General features: G+C 43.2%; 1 protein-coding gene across 4 annotated transcripts in view; it reads right to left on the bottom strand.

The window, feature by feature from the left end:
• MED12L (mediator complex subunit 12L) overlaps nt 1-15132 on the bottom strand; it is a 167352-nt gene extending 152220 nt beyond the window's left edge. For 2 of the 4 annotated variants that reach the window (XM_083503743.1, XM_083503744.1), the window contains exons 1-2: nt 13322-15132; nt 1293-1397 (exon numbers count right to left, since the gene is read on the bottom strand). In XM_083503743.1, the coding sequence (XP_083359869.1) occupies nt 1293-1397; nt 13322-13420 (204 nt within the window). In that variant the 5' untranslated portion in view covers nt 13421-15132. The remainder of the gene's footprint in view (nt 1-1292; nt 1398-13321) is intronic. The other 2 variants (XM_083503745.1, XM_083503746.1) reach the window with 2 other exon arrangements.
• Nucleotides 15133-23876: the final 8744 nt, after the last annotated feature.

Here is a 23876-nt window from a genome sequence, read left to right as displayed (position 1 = left end):
CTTTGATTTTTCTGCATTTTGCAGAATACCACCTTTAGCTATTCAGAAGCCAGATCTACAAAGAGAGGGACAGGATTCTCTACCAGCTGAAGAAGGGACTTTTCAGGAGTTATTGGTCTCTAGCCACTAGATATTCCAAACTAGTGGAGAATTCTGGGGAACTTGAAAGGTTCCTCAGCATTGTGTGATTCTGGCTAGCCCTAATGAAAGCATTGTCCAACTTTTGAAACATATTAGAGACACACTTGAGCATCAGTGTCCCTCTGTGGGTACGTTGTCTCCAGGTTAGGCTCCTGTCCAGCAAAAGACTTAAATATGTACGTTAAATATGTACACATTTAACGTGACTGCTTAACTTGAAGCATATGACATCTGGCTTCATTTGAATGCTTTACATATTTAAATTCACTGCTAAATCGGAGTCATAATTAGCACATAGGGTGAGCTGCACAAAGTCCCATCAACATACCCAGAAACCCCAACTTTGCAGTTACCACTGTGTTAACCCCAAAGAATTAAGAGATACAAAATCAAGAGGAAAGGTAGTTTCTTTTGCTGGAATAGCACATATTTACTTACAAATCTGTAAACTTACAAGTTACACGGAACATCTGTCTACTGAAATAATGAATACCCACAACTACCTAATTAAGAAGAAGAGTTTGGATTTGACATCCCACTTTATCACTACCCGAAGGAGTCTCAAAGTGGCTAACATTCCTTTCCCTTCCTCCCCCACAACAAACACTCTGTGAGGTGAGTGGGGCTGAGAGACTTCAGAGAAGTGCAACTAGCCCAAGGTCACCCAGCAGCTGCATGTGGAGGAGCGGAAATGCAAACCTGGTTCCCCAGATTACGAAACTACCACTCTTAACCACTACACCACACATTATTACTACTAATATTAATTCAATTTATGAATCACCTTATAAGAAGACATCTCAAGACTATTAACAATGTATATATTTGCCATCAGCACATAATAAATGCAAAAATCACATAAAATGCCTAAGATTTATTGTCCAATCCAGTAAACACATGAACAAAAGCATACCCTAATCTACAAATATCTTCTCACACAACCATGGCATGATCACCAGAAATAAATCTACACACTGAAGCCATTCCCAAGAGCAATAATGTACACATTCAAATGCCTGGCAATGCAAAACAAAAAATTTTGCCTTATGTCTGAATGTGATCATAGGAGTGACTGTGAAGGAAAACAGATGAAATTACTACACTGTCATAAAGGAAAGTACTTTTGCAACAAACCTCAATCCCGACCTTACCTTTGAAGGGTTAATGACAATATTCCTAGCAGAGCCATGCTCATCTCCAGAGAAGGCTGGCTGGTTACTGAAACCTTGCTTTACATTCACAGCTGTAAGTTCATCCTACAAAGAGAGAGTTTTTGTTAAGTTATTCAAGCTGTAGGTTGAAGTTTTAATTACTTTGCTCAATGCCTTTTTGAAGAAATTAAAATTCCTCATGCATTTTATATACCACAAAATGTCATGCTGAAACAGTAATGCGTTCCCTGTATATGCCAGTCTTTCACATCAGTGTATTTTGGGATAACACTAGTCTTTTATCTGCAGGAAGTTGCTTACCAGGCCGAATGTTATCAAGGCTTAATCTCCTACACATTCACTTTCATCATCAAAGGATAGCATTTTCCAGGATACACAGAGACAAACACTGACTTTTTAATGTTCTGCCACCATCTTACACACGTCTATGTATGTCAGCCAATAGATTTTGGATACCTTAAAGGCTTTCAGGGTTGGAAGTGGAATAGGCTTAACGGCTGTTTCCTAAATTAGGTACAAGATGCTAGTCCCTCTTTCTCTACCTCACACACAAACACAAAGGCACAACAACGTCACTAAGTGTCGGATTAGCTACGATGCCCCCTGTATACACATGGCTACTGTAACATTTAAAATTCATCTTATCCCAGCCCCCTAGACCACTACACATAGCTGCCACCTGAACCATACATTGTTGACATGCAGCACTTGCAAAGACTCTGACCTAAACCTAGAGAATCTTTCAACGAGTAGATCACTAGGATAACTGCCATAGCCAGCCTCCTGGGTGTCAATCTGCATGTTAGTTTAACCTTAGGTCTTTTTGTGTGCATGCAACTATTTTAATTTTAATCCATAAGCTGTTGTTGTATATTGTTTTAAATGTCTATTTCACTCTTGTGAAAACAGTCTCAGTTGTGCTTCTTGAACTAGTCTTGGACCATAATAAATTATTATTATTATTATTATTATTATTATTATTATTATTATTATTAGTGCACTTCGAAAACTGTACAGACTTCTGGTTGCCAAACCAGGGCAAGGATTCTGAAGAGATGGAAAAATATTCACAAAATGGCAACCAAAAAATGATCAAGGGGCTAGAGCAGCTCACCGATGAGGAAAGGTTGCAACCTTGGGAGATTTTTAGTTTGCAAAAATGGTAAGGGGGGGGATATGATAGGGGTGTATAAAATTACACACTTGTATTTGCACAACTGCAGTGCAGTGCTTAAGCAGTAAGAACAACTTGGTCCCACCTGTATGTGACCCAGCCAAATACAAGTGTGACAGACAGCCACCGTAACATCAACTCTCTCTCCAAAAAGACGGGGGGGGGGGAGTGAGTGACAGCACAGCAGAGGATAGTATCAGCCTGCAATGTACTGGAGATATCACAGATATCACAGATAAAGAGATATCTGTGACCCATGGGCAACCTAGCAAGAATCATTGGAATACTGAGGTGTAACTGTGAAGCCTGCATCAGTGGGGAAATGCTCCCATTAAGTTTATTTCAAATGGTTTAAGCTTCCTTTCACCCCCATCCCAATTCCTACAGCATGACTCAGATTCTAACAAGCACCCTACCATGGAAACTGACAGGCAAGTAGTTTATATAATGTCAAGCTCAGTTAAATGAAGTATAAAGTTGAGCACGCTGTCATTTGACTTGACTTCCAAGCACTCTCCTACTGAAGACACACAGGGTGACTGAATGGAATTGTCGCTTTCAAAGCAAAGCACTGCATGTGACATACTACACTGGGTTTTGCCAGGTTATCAGGTTAGCTTTTCAAAGTGTCAACTGGGGCCGCTAAAGCCTAATCACGTTGTAGATTTGTGTATGTGTGCGTGCTTTATGGCAGCACTTCAGCACCTGCGTACTATTGGGTTTTTAAACACAGTATAGCTAGTAATAGTAAAGATATAGAACAAGTAATAGTAAAGATACATGCTTGTTGTGACTTTATAATTTGTTTGGAAATCTAAAGGGACTGTGTAACAATCTTGCCACTTTCAAATTGAAGTGCTCACAACATTGCAACTTTATATGACTACACTTCTTTTAAACTGCACACACTGATGAATGCTTACCGTATTTTTCGCTCTATAACACGCACCCAACCATAACACGCACGTAGTTTTTAGAGGAGGAAAATCCGTAGGCATGCCACCCATAGGCATTCCCTCCATAACACGCACAGACATTTCCCCTTACTTTCTAGGAGGAAAAAAGTGAGTGTTATGGTGCAAAAAATACGGTATTTAGTCTATTGAGAGAACCATTAATGTTTCCCAGCTTTGGGAAACAAATTTTACCCAAAGTGTCAACCTGGGAACCACATTTTATCTAAGACAGGGATGGAGAAACTCAAAGCAGCTCACGACAATGATACACAATGATAAATACACAATGATAAATACGCAATGATAAAAACAAACAGTATCTTAAGGAAAAGAAGAGTAAAAAGGCAACGGCCACATAAAACTAATCCCAAGGTATGGATTTCTTCCCTAGGGAAGAAAATGTGGTTTTTTTCTTTTGGAGTCTGCTAATGATCCCATGAGAGTCCCATGGACTGCAAGAAGATCAAATGCATCCATTCTTAAGGAAATTAGCCCTGAGTGCTCACTGGAAGGACAGATCCTGAAGCTGAGGCTCCAATACTTTGGCCACCTCATGAGAAGAGAAGATTCCCTGGAAAAGATGTTGGGAAAGATGGAGGGCACAAGGAGAAGGGGATGACAGAGGATGAGATGGTTGGACAGTGTTCTCGAAGTTACAAACATGAGTTTGACCAAATTGCGGGAGGCAGTGGAAGACAGGAGTGCCTGGCGTGCTCTGGTCCATGGGGTCACAAAGAGTCGGACACGACTAAACAACTAAACGATCCCAGGATCCACATTCCACATTTCTGATGGTTGGGGGAGCTGGACAAGGGTCTCAGAAGATGAACCAAGTTGTTGGGCATGCCCTCATATAATTAATTACATTATTGAGACCAGTGTTAGAAACTGAGATATGAAAGCTGGAGCTAAATGGCACCTTAAACCTAGGTTATGGGCACAACAACGGAATGTCTAGGCACACGTTTTTATAACAGGAATACAAAGTTGAAAATGAATGAACTGCAGCTAAAATATTATGTTCGTTTTTCACATGGTCTAGTCCTTCCCCTGCCCACCCCCTAATATTCTTAAGAGGGTCTCTTCTCCAGTCTTCAGAGAGTAGCTGGAAGTGGGGAGGCAGAAAAAGGTCCTCCTTTCCTTCCACTCTGCAGTTTTAATCTGAAATCTTAGGCGCAGTACTGTGCCCAGAGCTCAGAAGCTGCTTGCGCTAATGGAATTCCCTGTCGCAAAATGCGCCTAGGACAATGGGAGTTTCAAACACTGAGACACAATGCAAAAGGGATTTGTTTGATTTCGTCAGACTCAAAACCTGCTCCTTTTGCATTTTTACTGCTGGGTAATATTCTGTATTAACAACTCCTTGAAAAATACTTCCATTACATTATTAAACCAAATAAGGAACCTGGGACAAAAGAAGTATTTCTTCACTTGCTGCAGAATATTTTCAACTCTATAATCTTTATCAGGGTGGGGAACCTTTTCCAGTCTAAGGGCTGTATTCTTTTATGGACCATTTAAATAAGCATTTGTCTTTCCCTATAGATCCAGCCACAGGACTCCAATGACTCCTAAACCAGCACCACACAAGCCAGCTTTTTAGACTACATAGTGCTGTCATGCTAGGTCAATACAAAAGCCACTTTGTACCATCTCAGTTTATTTGCTTAAAACCATTGGTCATCACAAAGCATCTCTCATGAAAACAAAAAGATCATTTAAAATGCCAAACATTACGGAATATTGCCACATGCTAGATAAAGGCACAAATCTAGTTCAATCTTGTGTCAAATTATGGCCTAGATATGGTCAAGCAGTTGTGCTTGCCTTATTTTCTGGGTGCAAGTCCCTGTTGCAAATAATGCTGTCGTAAGTAACATACTTATCTTGGTTTGAAAGACAAATCATTTTGGAATTGAAAATAATAAGTTTCGCCTCTTAAAAGTGTACCTGAATGTGCATGGGTGAGATATACCGTATTTTTCGCCCCATAAGACGCACTTTTTCCCCTCCAAAAATGAAGGGGAAATCGGGGTGCGTCTTATGGGGCGAATGCCTGCAAGCCTCGCGCGCCCGGCAGGAGGTCCCACCGGGTGCGCGAGGCTTGGGGCGGCAGCCTGTCGCCCGAAGCACGGGGAGCCCTCTGGAGGGCTCCCCCTGCTTCGTGCGAGTGTCTGCAAGCCTCGCGCACCCGGCAGGAGGTCCCACCGGGTGCGCGAGGCTTGGGGCGGCAGCGGACTGCTTGCGCGCACCTAGAAGCTTGGGGTGTGCTGACCTCAGCACGCCCCAAGCTTCTGCATGCCGGCAAGCAGTCCGCTGCCGCCCCAAGCCTCCCGCACCCGGCGGGACCTCCTGCCGGGTGCGGGAGGCTTGGGGCGGCAGCGGACTGCTTGCCGGCATGCAGAAGCTTGGGGCGCGCTGACCTCAGCACGCCCCAAGCTTCTAGGTGCGCGCAAGCAGTTCGCTGCCGCCCCAAGCCTTGCGCACCCGGGGGGGAAATAAAAATTTTTTCCTTTATTTCCCCCCCTAAAATCTAGGTGCGTCTTATGGGCCGGTGCGTCTTATGGGGCGAAAAATACGGTAAGATGTGCAAAAGACAAAACATGACATGGATTTCATTCCAAAGGATGCTGGTGAAACCGAGGCTTTGTGGTTTTGGATATGAATCCTCCTGCTGCAAATTAGGATAAAATACATGATTTTTAAAAAATGCACCCAAAGGCCAGATCCACAAGGGAAGGGGGATATCCCCATACACAACCGTTTTGGGTCATGCCTTTGTCTGTAGCAGAGTACAAGGTAGCGCTTGCCTGATGTCAACAGGCAGGGAGTTCCAAGGTTTAGGTGCTGCCATACTATAACTAATTTGACATTTTCACATATTAAAGAGAAGAAAAACAGTTTGCCAGGCCTGAATAATAACATGAAAAAATCTCTGAGCAAATGATGTTTCCTGTTTTAAACTTGAGAGCTAAGCCCTCTTTAGGCACTATAACCCGAAGATGGATGCTTCCACCCAGATCTGTGAGACCCTCCAGACATTGCACATGTTGCCAGAAAACTTCTGCAGCCAGGAGCCATATGTGCCCATGGAGGCTCCCTGCATAGCCAGGAATCCTAATCTTCTGAATCAGAAGACAGGGTGGAAAATAAATAAGGCTTTGTGGTTCTTCAGAAACGCTCCCTATATACGAATAGAAATAAAAGGGTGCCAGCAAACATCCCTGTCTTAACCTCTGTGAACATGGAGTTTCCATTTGTCAAATTAAAAGCATTAACTTACCCTAACTCAAAACAGCATTTGTTTTTTCCCCAAATTCAAAGGTCAAATATTGACGTTAGCAAATGTGGCAAATTTTGTTCCACTAGGGCAAATCTCTATCCACTAGGGAAAGGTTGATGAGGCATCTGTTTTCTAGTTTTAACATATTTTGATATCAAATGGTACAGCAGAGAACACTGGCCAAGGCCATTTTCCCCTTTTCGAAATGTTGATGATTCTTCTATGTCAACATAAGAAGCTTCCTTATACTGAGTCAGCCCATAGTTCCATTTAGCTCATTACTATCTACCCTAAGTTGCAGTGTCTGTCCAGTGTCTGTCCTGGGGGAGTCCCAGGCCTAAGCTGGGGACTGAACGAGGGACCTTCTGTGAACAGATTCTCCACAACCTGGTTTTGCTCTGCCCAATTTTCCTGCTCAAGAAGAAAGCAGTTATAGATTTTAAGAACAGACATCCAAAATACTAACTGATGTGTAATTTTTAGGATCTTTGCTACAGCCTATTTGAAGGGGATTTATATCCGATTCCCAGCCTCTGGGAAATTTACTTCTATATGGCAGAACAATTTAGCCAGCACTGTATGCCATCAGCGACCATGACATTGTGTCCTTTGGGAGGCAATTGGAGACAATGTGATCCATCAAAGAAAATATAACAGGTATTCCTGAATCTGTAGAGAGGTGAAAAGAGACTGACAAGGCCACACTGGTACTCAGGAAAAGATACAGTACAGCAATACCATATCCAGCAGGGAAGATGAAAGATAACTGGTGTAGTCATCTATAGCTCCAAGCTAAAATCCCTCCAGTGTATTTTTAAATGTCCTAAAATCAATTGTAGGAAACGCTTATCCTCTCAAGCAGGCCCTGGGAATATCCTATAGGGAGCATCCCCAACTTAAGAGAAAAATTCAACAGGCAACAAAAGTTGACTGATTGGAGGGGCACACTGAGGATTCAAGCCGTGCAACAAACTCTAGCAAGAATTCGTTGTATTGTATTCCAACACTAAGAACAAAAGAATGTAAGAAGAGCCTGCTGGATCAGACCAATGGCCCCACCTTCTCCAGCATCCTGTTCTCACGGTGGCTAACCAGATGTTGGTGGGGAACCTGCAAACAGTATTTGAGCACCAAAGCACCTTCCTGTCCTGTGGTTTCCAGCAACCGGTATTCAGAGGCATTGCTGCCTCCCAATGCGTAGGCAGAACATAGCCATCAGGGTTAACTTGAGAGTTTGGATTTGATATCCCGCTTTATCACTACCCGAAGGAGTCTCAAAGCGGCTAACATTCTCCTTTCCCTTCCTCCCCCACAACAAACACTCTGTGAGGTGAGCGGGGCTGAGAGACTTCAGAGAAGTGTGACTAGCCCAAGGTCACCCAGCAGCTGCATGTGGAGGAGTGGGGACACGAACCCGGTTCACCAGATTACGAGTCCACCACTCTTAACCACTACACCACACTTGTCCTCCATGAATTTGTCTAATCCTCTTTTAAAACCACCTAGGTTGATGGCCATCACTGTCCCCTGTGTAAGCGAGTTCCATAGCTTAACTACTCACTAAACAAAGAAATACTTTTTCTTTCAGCTGTTTGCAATCCTCCAATGTCCAGCGTCATTGGATGTCCATGAGTTCTTATGTTATGACAGAGGGAGAAGAAACTTTTCTCTACCAACTTTCTGACTCAACCACAATCGATATACAATCAAGGACCTCTTCCTCAATATAAAGCTGTCACCTAATAACAACACCCATTGCCAATTTACATCAGCCAAACAGGACATTCCACATTTAAGTCAGATATTTGAAACTTAGGAAGCAATTCACTCTTTTAAGTTTTGAACAGAATGATTTTAAAGGATAATTAAAAGAGTTTGGATTTGATATCCCGCTTTATCACTACCCGAAGGAGTCTCAAAGTGGCTAACAATCTCCTTTCCCTTCCTCCCCCACAACAAACACTCTGTGAGGTGAGTGAGACTCATTACCAGACTAAATTTTCCAGAAGTTTACTAAGAAGAAGACATTGTCTTCTGAGTGGTAACATAGTCCCAACCATGACACTCTACTGCTTCAGTATTTGGATGTTCTGTATTCCCATTATTTTGAGGACCTACCTTGTTGACTGGGTTAATGCTCCAAAGTACTTCTCCTAAAGTGCATGTATGCCCACCACTATGTCTTTATAGAAATGAAACACTACCAACTGCTTAGCTACTGTTAAGTAACTGGGAGTGGGCTGCTATGTTGCAGACTCCCTTCATCTAACCATGGCACTAGTGGTGATGTGGGCTGTTCTTAGGACTAGCCAGGGCTCCCACTTAGCCTAGCATCTGAATCCACACTGGTGTTTTTTCCTAGCTCACAATTTACAAGAGGCTTAAAAAATGGTTTTTCACTCCTTTCTGTGCTGCTTCAGTGATGTCTTGAGTGACATAGCGTAGCAAAGCATCTGGATAGGAACACTTCCTCGAAGCACTGTTGCATGGAAGAGGACTGACATGGCATAGCCTGAACCATGTCAGTTTATAGAGATAGAGGTGCTGGGGAGTTTTTCCTCCCTCCTACAGGGTTTCACATTAAACAACCTATTTAATTTAGCACAGAAGTATTGGCAGACAACTAGAGCAAGTCTGAATTCAGTATTCCACATATGTAGCCCAATCCAAGGTGTATTTACTCACAGTAAGCGCTACTGAATTCAAAGGGACTTACTCATTGGTAAGAGGTTTGGAACTGCAGCCAGTTTTCTAAGGAAGTGGTTATTTTATAGTTGCAAATCTTGACTTTGTACTGATTTATTCCATCACATGGGAAAATACTGAGCAGAGATATTCTAAGATCCGGGGGCAGCTCCACAGTGAACCCTGCGGGGGATGACTTCATGTGTTGGAGCAGCAGCTTTCTCAGCAGACTCCCATGATTCTTCAAATTAGTTTCACACATACTACCATAACCCCTCCATCGGCAGTGACTGTCCACAAACTGAACACATTTTTACATTCAGAAGATGCTTCAGTTGCTATAATGTTATTTATAACTTATATGTACTTATAACAAGGATGTTTTAACAAAAGCTATGTACAGAATGTCAGGTCATTAGCATTATTTGCCTGATTTCAGCAGCAAGCAACAAAAGTTCAGTTTGTTTCACAAGTTATACACACCTGAACCAGTTCCATTTCTATTAGCAGTGGAACATATAAATATTCGCGACCACAACATTGATTACAACATGTGATAAGCATATACCATTCTTAAAAATATGTGGTTCAATGTATATAGGAAATGGAACACATTTTAATTATTAACCATATGGGCCCTTGTTGTTTGGGAAGTTGCTGCTACTGCAAACAGAAATTAAAATTAAAATTAAAGTCACTAATTATATCACATTCCAAAGATGACACAGTCTTGCACAGGTCATCAGGTGTGCATTGATTTGGTGTTGTTGTTTTTTACTCTTGTCAAAATGATTATGGAAAAATGAATGTAAGCATCCCACTTATCTACCCACTTTGAAATTGTTTTGATTGAAAATGAGGCTAAAACACACATAAATACCCCAAGAAATCACAGAAACCTATAAAAGAAATGTGTGTTTTTTAAATAATAATAATAAAAAACCTGGTTCTGTAAATTGGGGAGTCGCTAAACATTTTTCTTTACAGCAAGCCTCCACAAGGTGAGAAACAAACTGATTTGAATTTACCAGCTCTTGCATATACCAAATCTTGTACTCTAGAAGACTTGGGAGACTCTGGCTGTGGCCACATGTCTTCAACTCTTGGAAAGCAGATCGAACAAGAGTCAAGAGACTATAAACCCATAGATGGCTTTGATATGGGTGTGGGGATGAGATCAAAAATAATTACAGAGATTACTATCTCAGACATCACCCAGTTTTTGATAATTAAGTCAAGCCAAGCAATGTGGTACAACAGTAAAGATGGCCTATGTGACAAGATTGGGATTCCAAGCTAGAATCCAGCTGTCAGTTATGTCATGCTAATATGAAGACCATTAAACTGCATTCTATATGCCTGGGAACGCCAATGTGGTGCCTTCCAGATGTTGCTGGACTACAACTCCCATCATCCCTTGCCACAGCCTATGTTAGCTAGGGCTAATGGGAGCTTGAGTCCAATATCTGGAGGGCACATTGGCTACCCCTGCTGTGCACTCATATCAGCTCTCAAGTTTGGTCACAGCATAACAAAACGGTAGCAAACAATAGGCCAATGTGTTTATATTATACTGTTGCACAACAGGCCAATGTGTTTGTATTATATTGTTGTTCAAATATGTAATATTTAACTATTCTGTAAGCTAAGCAGCGTTATTAATAGTCAGCATTCTTCCCAAATAAAGCATGGCAGTTAACGTTTATTATTAACATTGGAAGAATATCTCAACCTTTTTTTTTTTAGCATTCCATATGGTTACTCTAAATAGAAACTTTTGAGTAGAGAAATAAAAACCTTCCGTCAAGTATTACAAGGCATTTTAGAAAATCTGAAGTACAAAAAGAAATTAAAATTTCTTCAACTGCTCCAGACACTTCCCAACCTGACTTTGACAAGTGTCAGAAAGGAAAACGAAATTTGGTTCCCTAGTCCAATATCAAAGTCTTCTTACATTTCGCACTGACAAACCTAAACTGTGAATTATCATCAAGTGGCAACATTCACCCGTTTATCACATTTACTGTTGTGGTATAAAGCAACTCAAAACTATCAAGTTGAAAGTTTGGGTTGGATAAGAAACAATTCCTCCTTTTTTAACACATGGTAAAACTTCCCCGTCCAATGTACAATGCATATTATACGAACCGCAACATAATTTGAATAAGTCCACAGTAAAAAAATAAATAGATCTAAAGGCCAATTCTCAAATTACAGCTACACAATAAAGTTCTGAGTGACACAAATTTTCGACAAAGCCTTCAGAACCACCACCTGTATTTTGGATACGGCAAGGTAACAAATAATCAGATGTGCTTACTCCCAGCTCTATTTCCCAGTTTCCCTTACACTTATGAGCCCCTTGAGGACAGAGATTTATCAGGCATGCTTACTATAAAACACCATAATGTACAGAGATGGCACAATAATTTCATATCGAAGTAGTGGCTTTGGGGGTGGGATATTATTTGTAAGCCATTTACCATGTGGGTTGGTCCAGTTCCATAGAGAGATACCATATACCTTCCTGACAACATTTTTCTCCCTGAATTGAAGGATAGGGCCTACCCACATGGAAAGAGGCTTGGAAACACTGCAGTAACATCGCATTACTCCTGCAGCCACACAAAGGCAGTAGTAACACCTGGAAATTAGCCATCTAGAAACAGTTTGCTGGTGACTTGTGGTCTTGAACCTTTAGAAGGGAAGAGGTTAGTTACAGCTGGGTAGCAGGTGAGTGAAGGAAACAAGCAAATCCCTCAGCAACTTGCAGGTAACCATTATAATAGGCCTTTCCTCCTCACCTTGAAATAATTATGCGTTAATTGCAGAGCAGCATATCTAGATAGCATCACAAGTTACTATTCAGTGCCACTGGCTGTTGCAATTAATTGTTAAAAGCAGGTGCCTTAAAGTCTCATGATTGTGGCTGTGTGTGTTTTGAAAGTGAAGGAGGAGGAGCTTTACTGACTCCTGAGTCAAGTGCACTAGCCCATGGGAAATACCTGTCTGCCACCATGCCTAGCACAGGAGCTGACTCCCAGGAGCTGGGGGAGGGGTCTTTGCCCCCTCCCCAAAATAAAGTATTTGAGGGGGTCACACACCCCCTGCAGTTGATGGGCACTGACATTCACATGATGTGTATGCACCATGTCATGTGAGCAATTATGTGGGGCGGGGCTTACCTCCCCCCCCCCACACACACACAAGTTGACACCCCTGATACCTAGGCACCTTTTTTCCAGTGGGAAAACACACTGACTAGTTCAGCATGGCCCTCCATCCCCTCACCCAAGAAGTCCCAAGAAGTCGGGGGGGGGAGGGGGCGTTGAACAGAAATCAGTTCTCCACATGTTGGAAGAAGGGTGCCCTTCACTACACATACCTGAGAGAGCCCTTTGCGAGGTGCCAGGGGCTCTTGCCCAGGTGTTCCAAACGCGAGTCAGGGTTTGTGTGCGCGCGGGCGGAGGGGGGTGGGGGGTGGGTAGGGGAAAGGGCGGCTTCCCTTTCAGGAGCCGACATTTTTCAAAAGTTTAGGGAGGTGCGCTGAAGGGACAAGCGAGCCGGGAACACGGGGGAGGAGAGAGGGGGGCGGGGAGCCGCCACAGCCACCGGGAGCCCGGAGTGCGTCAGGCCCAGGCAGACAGGAGCGTGCGCGCGCGCACAGAGAGACCCGGTGCGCCCCTTCCGCCCTCCGGAGAAGCCGAGTCCTTCGGCGGAATCCCCTCAGAATGGGGCCGCAGCCCCGACTGCTGCATGTCCTCTTCCCTCATCCCCCCCCCTCATTCTCCCCTCCCCCCTTCCTTCTCAAGTAGCCACCGGGCAAACTTCTCCCCCTCGCCAAGCGCGCGCTGGCGGGGAACGGGCGAAAGCGCAGGCTTTCTTTTACCCCCCCGTCCCTCCCCGTTACCTCCTTCTGCTTGGGGTCTTGAGGGTAGACGTCGGGCGGCCCCAAGCGGGAGCGCTTGAGAGGTCTCTGCTCATAGCTGAGGAGCCCGAAGGCGGCCATGATCTCTCATGTTTAGCCGGCGAAATGAATGAGAGGGAGAGAGCGCGCGAGGGAGTGAGTTGGAGATGGAGCAGCCTCTGAGCGCCAGGGAGCAGCACTTGGCTGGCAGACGGGCTCCCCCTCTGGGCCTGGCTCTTCTCCGACAGGGGAGAGAGAGGGGCGGCGGGGAGGCTGCTGCTGCTGCTGCTGCACAAATGCGAGCCAACGCACAGAGGCGAGAGAGAGGGGGCCACCCCCTCAATCACCCAAGGGCCCGGTAACTACGGGAGGGAGGCAGCGAGCAACTCGGGAATGCAAGCGACTCGGTGCCCAGAGACACAAAAGAAACAGCCACCCCTGCTGAGCTTAACGTGATGCTGTTTCTTCCCCGGCTGCTGCAAAGTCTCAGGCTAGAACAAATGTCACCGGAAGATTTTTTTCCACCAGGGATGTAGTTCCATTGGCACCACGCTTCGTTTTTCTCTCTTCCCACCACCCCCTTTCTCCTCCTCCCAATAGCTCAGGTTATTGAGGATTTTCAGTCGCCACTGAGAAGGTCAACAGGGGCGGGAGGGATGTTCTACACATACACGCGATCAGAGCGCATCAATCAATCAATCTGAAGTCGGAACTGTCCCACCCATTTCCACACCCATCATTGCTAGCGTGGCCTAGAATGAATCCAAGGAGCGTTGGATTGACCATGGAAATGCACCTGATCGCGAATGTAATAAGGTGGTTAAGGGATAACTAAGTCACATCAATTACTGACCTTAATTAAGTGCCTATAGTACTATGGGAATTGTTCTGTGGGGGTGGTTTCAAAGCACACATTCATATTGCTGTGCTCCACTTCCTTGACATCCATGTCAGTTCAGAAAAACTGTGCCACCTATATCTAGAACCACTCTATTTTTTGTGATTGCATTTTTTCCTGTAATTTTAAGGGTTTTTTTCCAACTGTTTTTAATGGTGTGATTGAAATTCTTGTAACCTGCCCTGGGACTTTAATAGTGGTGTGCTTGCAACACAGGAGCAGATGGAATTCATCAACCTGGGAAGGTAACTTACCTAGGAGAAAGAAAACTGATCCTAAACTTCTGCTGCCTTGTGGGACATCTTTGGGAGAAGAAAAGGCTAAGAAGTAAGCCCTACACAAATCGAGAGTGGAGTCCCTAAGATGGTTGGATGCTGCTTTGAACACCTCCTTCCAGCAGCTTCTGCAGCCAAACTGGTGCCAAACACATTGCTCTTCTTACCTTTGGGTCACATCAGCGAGGCCAAGAAGAGGGTCTTGTCATCTGGGCAGCCCAGGACCTCCATACACACTGTCCAGGCTTGCACCCCAGGGAAGTCACTTTGGTGCTGCTAATGCAGCGTTTTGCCTTCATGGCTTCACCCTTAAGGCACACTCCATTGTCTCTCAAGGCAGGCGGATGCCAACAATATAATACAACACAGATTAGAATCATCGGAAGATTTCTTTTGCAAGATTGAGGTAACATCTCTGCAGCTACTTCTGAGAACAAAAAAGGTTAGCCAAAATATATTTCCTAGGTGTTTTTGCTCTTGGGTATGTATTCCTGCAGTCCAGTCCTATGCATAAGGACTTGGAGTTCTATGTATACCCTGGGAGAGAGCCAGTGTGGTGTAGTGGTTAAGAGCGGTAGTCTCGTAATCTGGGGAACCGGGTTCACGTCTCTGCTCCTCCACATGCAGCTGCTGGGTGACCTTGGCCCAGTCACACTTCTTTGAAGTCTCTCAGCCCCACTCACCTCACAGAGTGTTTGTTATGGGGGAGGAAGGGAAAGGAGATTGTTAGCTGCTTTGAGATTCCTTAGGGTAGTGATAAAGCAGGATATCAAATCCAAACTCCTCTTCTCTTCTTCTGGGGAAAGGCCCCATTGACCTCTTTACTTCTGAGCAGAAATTTATAAGAGTGCAATAACAAAGAGTTAAATGGAGCTTACTTCCAAGTAAGTGTGCACAGGAAGCCGGGCCGGATTTAGGGGCAATGACCCTGTTCAGCAAAATGAACAGGAGGGCTCCCAAATGCAACAAGAGGGCTGACGCATCACATTTTTAAGGAATAAAAGTATTACACATTACTTCTACCTCCACCCTGCAAGCTACCTCTGTTATGACCATGAAGAAGTGAGACCGTAACAGCATATAACACGTCTGATCTGCATTGGTTGCTCCTTGCTACCAGGCCAAGTTCATGTGTCCAACTTTAATAAGAATTAACTGACACGAAATGTTAGCATTTTGGCTTTTGGGAATAAACCGTCAGAGGCTTTTTCCCTTGTGCATTATTTACTTAAAGTACCTACTGGCTCTCTCACAACAAGAAAGAAAAACAATGTTGAATTCGGTAACTTAAAAAAAAAAGCTGTATAAAATACACTTAGGTCCCACTTTATGAACATTTTAGAGGTCCATAAAAATCTGTAAATGTTTCTCACGTTGCCCAATATATAAATGCAGCTTGTCTGAGGTGAAAATAAAAGTCACCAAAATACAGGAGAAAGGATCAACTTTATTTCCACTAAAAATGTCTACCCAAAATGTAATATTTAATTATTTCCATTCTGACATTTGCTGATATGAATGATCGCAGCCTCAACAAAGATGTGTGTCAACATTAATTATTCTGCAGGCAAATAAAGTTTGTTCTAACCAGAGACTGTTGGGGGGTGAGGAGTGGAGATAATAAAATATAACAAGCATGTGCACTTGATTAAAACATACGATCTGATTTATTCTGTTGAGGAAGTTGTCCCTGAGCTAAATGTTAAGTATTCAGTGACCTTGTACTTCTTGTTCTCATCCCTATTGTATGGCATCACCACAAGGTCCTAGCAGTGCAAGAATAGTGTTTGTTTAATAAATGAAGTGTATCTAAAAAGTGGAACTACACTAAGACAGCCTCAAACCACACGACTTGGGAAGCAGCCAATACAGAAACATAATAACTTATATGCCTTTATAGAGACTATTTTAAATGTATTATAATCTTTGCAGAATACCACGTATGTGTAGAATTGGTATTCATGGCTATATAGTTGTTATATAACTACTATAGATACATAGTTGTTATATGCAATATGTTGTTTTTAAGGACATCTAGAAACTTCATTCCAGTACAGTGGTACCTCAGATTAAGTACTTAATTCGTTCTGGAGGTCTGTACTCAACCTGAAACTGTTCTTAACCTAAAGCACCACTTTAGCTAATGGGGCGTCCCACTGTTGCCACGCCGCCAGAGCACGATTTCTGTTCTCATCCTGAAGCAAAGTTCTTAACCTGAGGTACTATTTCTGGGTTAGCGGAGTCTGTAACCTGAAGTGTATGTAACCTGAAGCGTATGTAACCCGAGGTACTACTGTAGTTTCATTGTACATGTGCAGGCTTCAAATGCCACATAAATTATTGTGGCACTCCATGTACACATCAGAGCTACATACACCTCTGGCTCTCAGCAAATATATCTGTAGACCCTCAGTGCAACTTCTGTAGAGTATGTGGTCCTGCAACAAAATGATGCTCAGAGTTACTGAGTCTGCAGATGCAAGGCAATGTGTCCCGATAGAGCATGGGTAGGCAAACTAAGGCCCGGGGGCCAGATCCGGCCCAATTGCCTTCTAAATCCGGTCTGTGGACGGTCCGGGAATCAGCGCGTTTTTACATGAGTAGAATATGCCCTTTTATTTAAAATGCATCTCTGGGTTATTTGTGGGGCATAGGAATTCGTTCATTTTATTTATTTATTTTCAAAATATAGTCCAGCCCCCCACAAGGTCTGAGGGACAGTGGACCGGCCCCCTGCTGAAAAAGTTTGCTGACCCCTGCGATAGAGCCTACATGCATGTACAAAAGGCAGGAGCCCTTGTGGACACCACTGCAAAAACCAGTTCATTAACAGCTGGATGTCCCCTCCCTTGTTTTATAGAATGCAGTAGCTACACAGCTTCTCCCAACACCTGTGGTGGATGTTGATAGCAATGTTGTCTCCATGGTTCCAAAGGCAAAGCATTAATTAACTCAACCAGCACCTGGTGTCTGATATTCCTAGACCTGCTGAAGTCGTGGGAGTTCTGAATGCATGTGGAACTGGTAACGAAGAATCTGGTGAGGTATATTTGAGGAAATGAAATGAGGCAGCACAAGAAGATACGATTACGGGATTTTTGTGTGCATTCACACATGCCATTCCCCCCGTCCCACTCTGCCCCATCTTTTTTTTTTTTCTTTTCATTTCCTTGCACGCCACTAACCACAAGGTCACAGGGTGGGTTACAACTACAGTGGTACCTCGGGTTACATAAGCTTCAGGTTACATACGCTTCAGGTTACAGACTCTGCTAACCCAGAAATAGTACCTCGGATTAAGAACTTTGCTTCGGGATGAGAACAGAAATTGTGCTCTGGCGGCACGGCAGCAGCAGGAGGCCCCATTAGCTAAAGTGGTGCTTCAGGTAAAGAACAGTTTCAGGTTAAGAACGGACCTCCGGAACGAATTAAGTACTTAACTCGAGGTACCACTGTAGTTGCAGCTATAAAACAAGTGTATTTTTTTAAATAAAAACAATCAAAAACAATTTCACATATTGAAAACAGAATAACCGTTTTTTTAAAAAAACAATTCCGCATATAAAAAGAGTTAAAAAGTAGTTCCAATACAGATGCAGGTGAGGATAAAGATCTCCACTTGAAAGACTTGTTGAAAAGAGAAAGGTCTTCCTTAGGTACCTATAATACAACAGAGACTGTGACTTTCTAACAGGGAATACCAAAGGGTCGTTGCTACCACATTAAAGGGCCAATTCGTGTGTGTGTGTGTGTGTGTGTAAAAGGAGGGAATAATCTGCACACATCCCTGCTTAATAAATTCAGTCTTCTCTCTCTCTCTCTCTCTCTCTCTCTCTCTCTCTCACACACACACACACACACACACACAGAGAGAGAGAGAGAGAGAGAGTACCCTTTTAAGCATATAGGGGCTGATTCAGAAACCAGATCCATGCCTGAAAAACCAGATCCATGCATGTATCACTCTTGTTGGATCAGGGTAAAAATGTATCTAGAACATACGCAGGAGAACATATTAATGGGACCCTGACATTTACAAATGCTTTTGTTAGCATTGGGAAACATTTCCACTCCTACCAGAATCAGAAAAGTCGCATTACTTATTATGCTGAAGCACACCCCTCAATCCTTGCCTGGCTTCTTTGCTATAAATCCCTATGCTCATCTAATAACATCCTTCAGCCAATCAGTGCACAGAGATTTGTATCCTGTACGGCTGAGCAATAACCCATTTAGTCTTCATGCAAATCAAACACTGAGCCAAAAAATGGAAAGCTATATCACAGGGGAATGAGTTTACAGTTCTGGGTCAGTAAGTGCCCAACATTCCCACACATCTCGAGTGCCTGAGACAATTCCATGCTAGAATATATGTCAAGAAGCACTGCAAGTAATATAATTTGCCCCCAAATTTACCCTTGCCAGTTACTAGGGGCTAGACCCTGGAAATATTGCTCACTTTTACTATGGGAACTCACAGTGATAATGCAGCAAACCAAACAGAAACAATACAACGTGATTTGTAAGTTTCTGGATATCACTAATATCATCAGAAGTTCAGCAACCCCAAAACACATCTTGGTGATTTCACACACACTCTTTACTTACTGACTTACTTACTTATTTACTTATTGTATTTCCACACTGCCTTTCAGCCAAGGTAAAGGTAAAGGGACCCCTGACCATTAGGTCCAGTCATGGCCGACTCTGGGGTTGCGGTGCTCATCTCGCTTTATTGGCCGAGGGAGCCAGCGTACAGCTTCCGGGTCATGTGGCCAGCATGACTAAGCCACTTCTGGTGAACCAGAGCAGCGCATGGAAATGCCGTTTACCTTCCCGCCAGAGCGGTACCTATTTATCTACAGTGATACCTCGGGTTACATATGCTTCAGGTTACAGATGCTTCAGGTTACTTACTCCGTAGTGCGGCAGCAGCAGGAGGCCCCATTAGCTAAAGTGGTGCTTCAGGTTAAGAACATTTTCAGGTTAAGAACGGACCTCTGGAACGAATTAAGTACTTAACCCGAGGTACCACTGTACTTGCACTTTGACGTGCTTTCGAACTGGTAGGTTGGCAGGAGCAGGGACCGAGCAACGGGAGCTCACCCCACACAGGGATTCGAACTGCCGACCTTCTGATCGGCAAATCCTAGGCTCTGTGGTTTAACCCATAGCGCCACCTGCATCCCTCAGCCAAGGTACTAACATACAAAAGGGGCTAACATTTTATTCCATTCAGAAATCTGTGCTGATGTGCCACTAGAGCGAGTCTCTATCCCCTTTTCATCATAGGGTTAGACTGAGATGAATAGAGAACTGTTACTTAATAATAATAAAAATTAGGCTAGACTGGAGAAGCATAGCAGAAAGACTGTTTGTAATCTATTAATATACTGGTGATCAGTTTGCTCTGATCAAGCAGCAGAAAGGCCTACATGAATGCCAGTTTCCAGGACTCGAGCTAAGAGACGTGTGAGGTTTTGTTTTCCATGTGGTGAACCAGAAAACTGCATGCTTCCCTAAGTGATTTTTAAATGCCATCCCATTAAAATAGAACAGGGATGTCCAGCAGCCTCCTGACTCCCAGAAGGCTCCTTAAAAAAGCTCCACAACTTTGGTAGATCACTGCCAGATTTTTTTTATAGTAGGAGTAGATAGCAGTCTCTTGGAAGCTGGACATGCCTGATATAGAGGAATGCTAGGGCAAAGGGCAACTTTTGACTCAGGCACTTGTTAGAAATTTTCTCTGGCCATACTTATTTCATAAACTCTACCATAAATAGTTCAGTGGAAAGCATCTAATCTGCTTTCAATGAGGCCTGATAATGTGGCAAAACGAATGTTGTGCATGATCTAAAACCTTAAATACAGATGGTCACAGAACAATAATCACAGCATTTGGGTACCAGTGGATATAGGCATCTGCTTGGCCATCAAGAGAACTGGACTAGGTGTCCCTTTGGTCTGATCCAGCAGAGATTTCCTATGTTCTCAATATTATTTTATATATATAAACCTTGAAGACTCAGGCTGTGTTCCCCTTTCGACCATACACTACATGGATTGCAGGTTATGTGATTTCCTTTTTAAAATGATTTCCAAAACCTTCATAATGAAGGGCAATACATCAGAGTAAAAATTGTTATATAAGCTTAAAGGCTGCCCTTGACCATGGATTTTATTTCTGAATAACACAGAAAAGTAACGTCACGTGTTTGAGTTTCCTGTCAAACCTTGAGCAACGCTGCAATGCAGAAACCTAATTTAGGAGAGCCACTATTGTTCATAAAATTGTAGCTTTTGGATTTAGAGCGCCGTGAAATCTCAGCACCTGACAGATTACATAAATATTAATTTAGCTTTTTAATTAGCACATTAAAGGCCTGAATGGGCTGCCTACTGTGCCTGTACAAAGTTTCAGTCACATGGATGCTGGGTGGAATAATTCTGTAATAGGGGCTGCAGACAGTTGATGTTTCAATAGAACCCAGTTTAAGGCAATTAAATAATCCCATTATCTTTAGCTAACTCTTATTTTGTTAGTTCCATTTATCCTCCATGGTAAAAACCAAGCGAGACATGATAGAAGCGAGTAACAGTTTACATGGTGTGAATAAAATGAATAGGAAGAAAAACTTCTTTCTCATGACACTAGAACTCTGGACCATCCTATGTAGCTGAATGTTAGACGACCAACAACATCCCTTGCTTCTTAGTGTGGCGCCATAGTTCATAGCTCTTCATGTCAAAGTCCTCTGGGCAGCTAATACAGAATTCAAACAATTAAAATAATGAAATATTAGAGAAAATGATGATGATGATAACGGTAGCATTTCAAACATTACAAATGAATCAGTTCAGTTTGTTGTCTACAAATTGAGACAAGCAGCATAACAGTATTTAAAACACAGCAGAAACAAATTGTACCAAGGTCTGGGAGATTTTTTTAAAAAGTATTAACTGGTGCCAAAAGTATCTTAATGTAGGCATCATGTAAGCCTCATTGGGCACTGACTGTTGAATGCTTCCAATGGTAATTAAAAGCATAATGAGCAGACAGGTAACCACCCCGTGGCTGCAGGAAACAATGGGAATCTTGATTTCTTCAAACATGTCCTTCTTCACTGTCTGATGAAGGAAATCCTTTCATTTTCCTAGTTCAGATGCTGCGGTATTCCCATTTTCCCTGTTTTGCCCTGGTTATACCTCTTCTGAGAGTCTGCTATATAGAGATCCCACACCATACCTTGGTATGATGCATTTCACACCTGTCAAGGACATTCACACCTGCACCTGTATGCAATGCCACATGCCTCCATATCTGAAGATGAATCTGATATATTTGTCCACATATAGTGTAAATTTGGTCCTTTTCTGGTTCACTGTTATACCGTGCTCAGATATTAAATACGCTACACATGGACACCTAGGGACACGGGTGGCGCTGTGGGTTAAACCACAGAGCTTCTTGGGCTTGCCAATCAGAAGGTCGGCGGTTCGAATCCCTTCGACGGGGTGAGTTCCCGTTGCTTGGTCCCTGCTCCTGCCAACCTAGCAGTTCGAAAGCACATCAGAGTGCAAGTAGATAAGTAGGTACCGCTCCAGCGGATAGGTAAACGGTGTTTCCGTGCGCTGCTCTGGTTTGCCAGAAGCAGCTTAGTCATGCTGGCCACATGACCGGGAAGCAGTACGCTGGCTCCCTCGGCCAATAAAGCGAGATGAGCGCCGCAACCCCAGAGTCGGTCACGACTGGTCCTAATGGTCAGGGGTCCCTTTACACATGGACACCAATGTGTATTATCACATATCTCCATATGCATAAATTAATAGTGTCATTGTTGATTATGGATTTATTGGGGGGAAGCCACACCACCAATCACAACCATCACCTATGACTTTATCTGCACCTTTTGTATGGAAGTAGTATACTTTAAGCTTCAGAACTGTTTTGTCCTCTTGGAATTCTGAAAATTGTTCTGTAGTGATACCTTGCTTGGCATAAATCCATTTCAATGTCTTCTTAAGGCACAGTGGTGTGCCACCTTTTGGTTATACCCTGTAAGTGCAAGCCACGGTGCAAGGTTTTATTTTCAGCATAAAACATAAGAGAAGAATACACAATAGGAATAATTCTTTGCCCACTGGCAGAAATAGTTCTGCTACAAGAATGAGTTAGTGGTGCATCTGCACTATTTAATTAAAAGGCTAATTTAATTTCAATTAAATTTAAAATAATGATTTATAATTTATTGATGCCAGGTTTATATGTAGCAGGCTGAGATTCCTTGGCCCTGCCATCATCAACCACCTCTCATCCTTACAATATGAAACAGTAGCCTTTCAGGGAGGCTGATACAAGCTTGCTAAGATGCTGGAATAATATAATGCTTTGTCACATTGTGCTAGCATAGTTGATTGTGCACTTAAGCATTCATGTCCTTCGTGTAGCAACGTGTAACTAAGAAATATGCTGTTCGGAAATTAATTTGATTTGGAACATGCATGCATTAAACAGGTGGGTGCCCCTGTTGCAAAGATCCTGTAGCACTTAAAAAAAAATCAGACCTATACCCCATCTTTCCTCCATGGAGCACATGACAGCACACAAAATTCTCTCCTGCCCCCAACCCATTTGTTCTTCACAATAGCCCTGCAAGGCAGGTTAGACTGAGACAAAGAGAGAGGCTTCCTTATGGTGGAAATTTGAACCTGGCTCTCCCCAGTCTTAGTCTAATAGTCTAATCAGCATACCCCATTCTCAGTTGTAACAAGATACTTACAATGATAGAACTATGGACCGGATCTAGAAAACACACAAACTGTGAACGACACCATTTTCAGCCCGCTTAAAGCCACTTTCTAACCACAGCCAACATCTGAACATATTTAATGAAGCCATGTGCTTTTAAAAAACCCAAAACAAACCAAAACCCGACAACAGTCAAATTCACAAATACCTGAATTTACATGGACTTCAACAGAACCAAAGTACAGTATTTGGAAGCAAAACACCGATGAGAATGATTTACCAGTAAGTGCTTTGTGGCAAGTAAAGGTAAAGGACCCCTGACAGTTAAGTCCAGTTGCGAACGACTCTGGGGTTGCGGCACTCATCTCGCTTTAGAGGTCAAGGGAGCTGGCGTTGGTCCGCAGGCAGTTTCTCCGGGTCATGTGGACAGCATGACTAAGCCGCTTCTGGCGAAACCAGAGCAGCGCATGGAAACGCTGTTTAGCAGTATAGTGATTGTCTCATCTGCCCTGTCTAAATACACCAGCTACATTTCAGCCACGATGAAGTGTGCACACTGATTGAGGGGTTTTTTTGGGGGGGGGGCTTTTTCAGTTATAGATTTCCTGAGTTATATACAATAACATACAATACAGT

This window comes from Podarcis liolepis (genome assembly GCF_965112155.1).
Source record: "Podarcis liolepis genome assembly, chromosome: 5".
Classification (NCBI taxonomy): domain Eukaryota; kingdom Metazoa; phylum Chordata; class Lepidosauria; order Squamata; family Lacertidae; genus Podarcis; species Podarcis liolepis.
Note: the sequence above shows the minus strand (reverse complement) of the source record. Positions and strands in the feature narration are given on the sequence as shown.